Source organism: Sturnira hondurensis, unplaced genomic scaffold (assembly GCF_014824575.4).
Source record: "Sturnira hondurensis isolate 20B ecotype Veracruz unplaced genomic scaffold, ASM1482457v3 Scaffold0010857, whole genome shotgun sequence".
Lineage (NCBI taxonomy): Eukaryota > Metazoa > Chordata > Mammalia > Chiroptera > Phyllostomidae > Sturnira > Sturnira hondurensis.
This window is the reverse complement of record NW_028083488.1, coordinates 74,936-77,784: the sequence shown is the minus strand read 5'-3', so window position 1 is coordinate 77,784 and position 2,849 is coordinate 74,936. Positions and strand designations below refer to the sequence as shown.

At 37.2% G+C, this 2,849-nt stretch overlaps 1 protein-coding gene across 1 annotated transcript; it reads right to left on the bottom strand.

Moving 5' to 3' along the window:
- Positions 1-284: 284 nt before the first annotated feature.
- LOC118996145 (thymosin beta-15A) lies at positions 285-1,781 on the bottom strand. Its single transcript, XM_037059410.1, is given in 2 exon segments — positions 285-304; positions 1,682-1,781. Coding segments are annotated over 2 exon segments (120 nt in total).
- Between the last annotated feature and the right edge of the window lie 1,068 nt (positions 1,782-2,849).

The window sequence follows — 2,849 nt, the reverse complement described above, 5'->3', positions numbered from 1 at the left end:
ATTTTATTGCCACATTGGAAATGAAAATGAACTGTGAGAAGCTGCAAAATCATGCCACTTAATGAAGATTGTGGAGCAAGGAAAGCATCCATTGTAGACAGTTATGAGTGACTTATCCTATAGGGGATGCAAGGTGTATGTGCACAAAAGTCATCCATGGTGAGATTATCAACAGTACCTGCCTGCCAGCTGGAATTTATGCACCAATGGAAAGTTTAAAAATGTAGGTGAGGCAACATTGGTTACCCTTGACTTCTTAACCAGGAAGTATGGGTGAGAAGATATCAGGAGATGCCTAAAATCTCTACAACACAAAGGTTTACAAAAAACAAGCCCTAAACCAAGACACTCAGGCAATGTTGACATTTGTTCTTGGGAGAAGATCCTCATTTTATATTTGAACACACTCTTTACCCAGCTTGACAGCTAGGAGTACAGGTGAGGAAAACAAACACAAAACATCATTAAGAGGGCATTTACCTAAGATGGAGTTCAGTTTTTTTCCAAGAAGGCTCTTTGCCAAGTCATTGAAGGCTGCCAACTGTTTTAAATTTAGAATGGCAAGGCACTAACCTCAAATTCTCAGCTGTGTGTGTATGCTTAAGTGTGTTTTCATGCACACTTTAATGACTTGAATATTCATTAGACTCTCTCTGACTTGTGGTGTATTTTTTCTCCATTTGAGTGGTAGTTTAACACTGTTGCCATTTTTTTCATAGTTATTTTGAGAATAAGGAGCAAGTGAAGCATTTTCTTCAGGTTTATCTATCACTGTACAATTAGGAAGTTATGCCCTTTCAGACAATTTTGACTAACTTTGGAAATTTCAAATATGCTTACATGACACAGTGTACCCTTTGGCTTGGAGTTTGTTCCTCACACTGTAAGTCAGAAGGACAAAAATGATTCCTGTCTCTCTGGGAAACTTGAACATGTATATTCAAGATATAAACTGGTTCTCTAACTTCATCTTGTTAGTCAGAGAAGGCCATGACCAGTTTGCATGGCTCCTTAAGTATGAGATCACAACCCCAAATGCTAGATGCAGAAGAATGCCAAATAACCAAAAATTAGGCAAATCTAAGATATTTCCATTTTAAGTCCAATATTCCAAGATTGGTTTAAAAGTGATTTTTAGTAATTTTCCAACAAAAAGTACCATATTTTGCCATGAATAATGTGCACTCCGTTGCTCAAAATTTTGAGGGGAAAATAAGGATGTGCATTATACATGGGTAGTACCAGAAATATTTTTATCTGTTCTCATGTTTTGTAATTATGTTACATAAAATTTCTTGTACCATAATATGTTAAAAAATAAATGCTAGAAGTTCTTTATAATACAAAACAAATATCTAAATATAAATAAAAATTGAATAAAAAATTAAAATGAAAGACTTTTTCCTGACAGTTTGGGCCCAAAACTTGGTATTCAGTATACACAGGAGCCCATTATACATGGCAAAATATGGTAGTTTTTTAATTGCCCCATGACTATTGGGGCCTATTTTGTAAGAACCGCTTACATACGCCAAGTTTAAAAAATATGTTATTTTTAAGTGTTACATTAAATACACTGATATTCTATTGCTTGATTCATGACAAAATTTACTAGATGCGCTTATTTACTCAATGTATCGATTTTCACCATTATCTCAACTAGAAAGCCCCCATGACTTACTTCCGTTTGAGGGGAGGGTATTTTTTTGTTAGGTATTAGTTTTCTTCAGCTTTGACCTGTCAAACTTCTCCACTTCACACAAGTCTGTTTTATCACTCATCTTAACTGAAAAAAAAAAAGAAATAAAAAAAGAAAAACCTCATCTGGTAGAACTATTATCACTCTAAGGAGTAATATCAACGTGTTTTTTGCCCTCAGATTTTCAACAAGAAAACAGCACACATCTCAGAAAAGTCATGTTTTTATTAGAATATTTTGAATTCCACATCATCATTGTCCCATTTCTGATAGGCACTAAATGCCATTGGATCGGGATGCAATAGAAACCAAAATGCTCGAGAAACCCAGAGCCAGTATGTCCAGCTCTTAAAATCACAGCAGAGGTAAAATGGAGGTGATAGAAGCACAGGAGCAGATATATATAAAAGGAAAAAATAAATAATGGGTTTCACCAGTTAATGAATTTGTAAAAGGAGATGGCATTATTTGATCTTTTTTCACTGTATTTAATTACTTATAGGAGAGGACATTTTCCTTGCAGGGTAGGAAGCAGCACACACACAAAAAAGGGTAGCATAAGTTGGACTAGTTTCTATCGTTTTTATCTGCCCAAAGACAGGTTAAGGAGCTACAACAAAAGAGGAAGGTAATTAATCCAGTCATAACTAATTATGGGTCTCATAATAGCTCCCCGTGGCTCTAGTTTGTGAGTGCTGTAAGAAGGTACAGCTAGATAGGGTCAGACCATGGGCTTTAGCAGACTGGGATAAAACCAGATAGGGTTGATTTTTATTTTATTTCACCATGTTTTCTCTGCAAAGGAAGAGGGGAGGAGAGGAGATGCCCTGTCACCATTCCAGGTTTGTCCCAGAGACTGGAGGGCAGAGCTCTCACGTGCGTGTCTGACCCCACCCTGATGGGGCTAAAGCACATCTAGTGCTCATAATAGAATGGAGAAGCCCTAAGCAGCCAAAAGTCCCAAATATGACTCCCTTCTGGCAATGTCAGCCTAAGACCCTTCCTTGACCAGAGATTAGACGTCATCTCCAGAGGTGAGGAAACAGGGACATCAAACAAGCAATAACAGGGCTGGGTACATAGGCCAGTCTGTTGTCAGCAGATTGCTTATATTTTAATTAACTATCACAGTTGTTGGGCGCCCAGACTC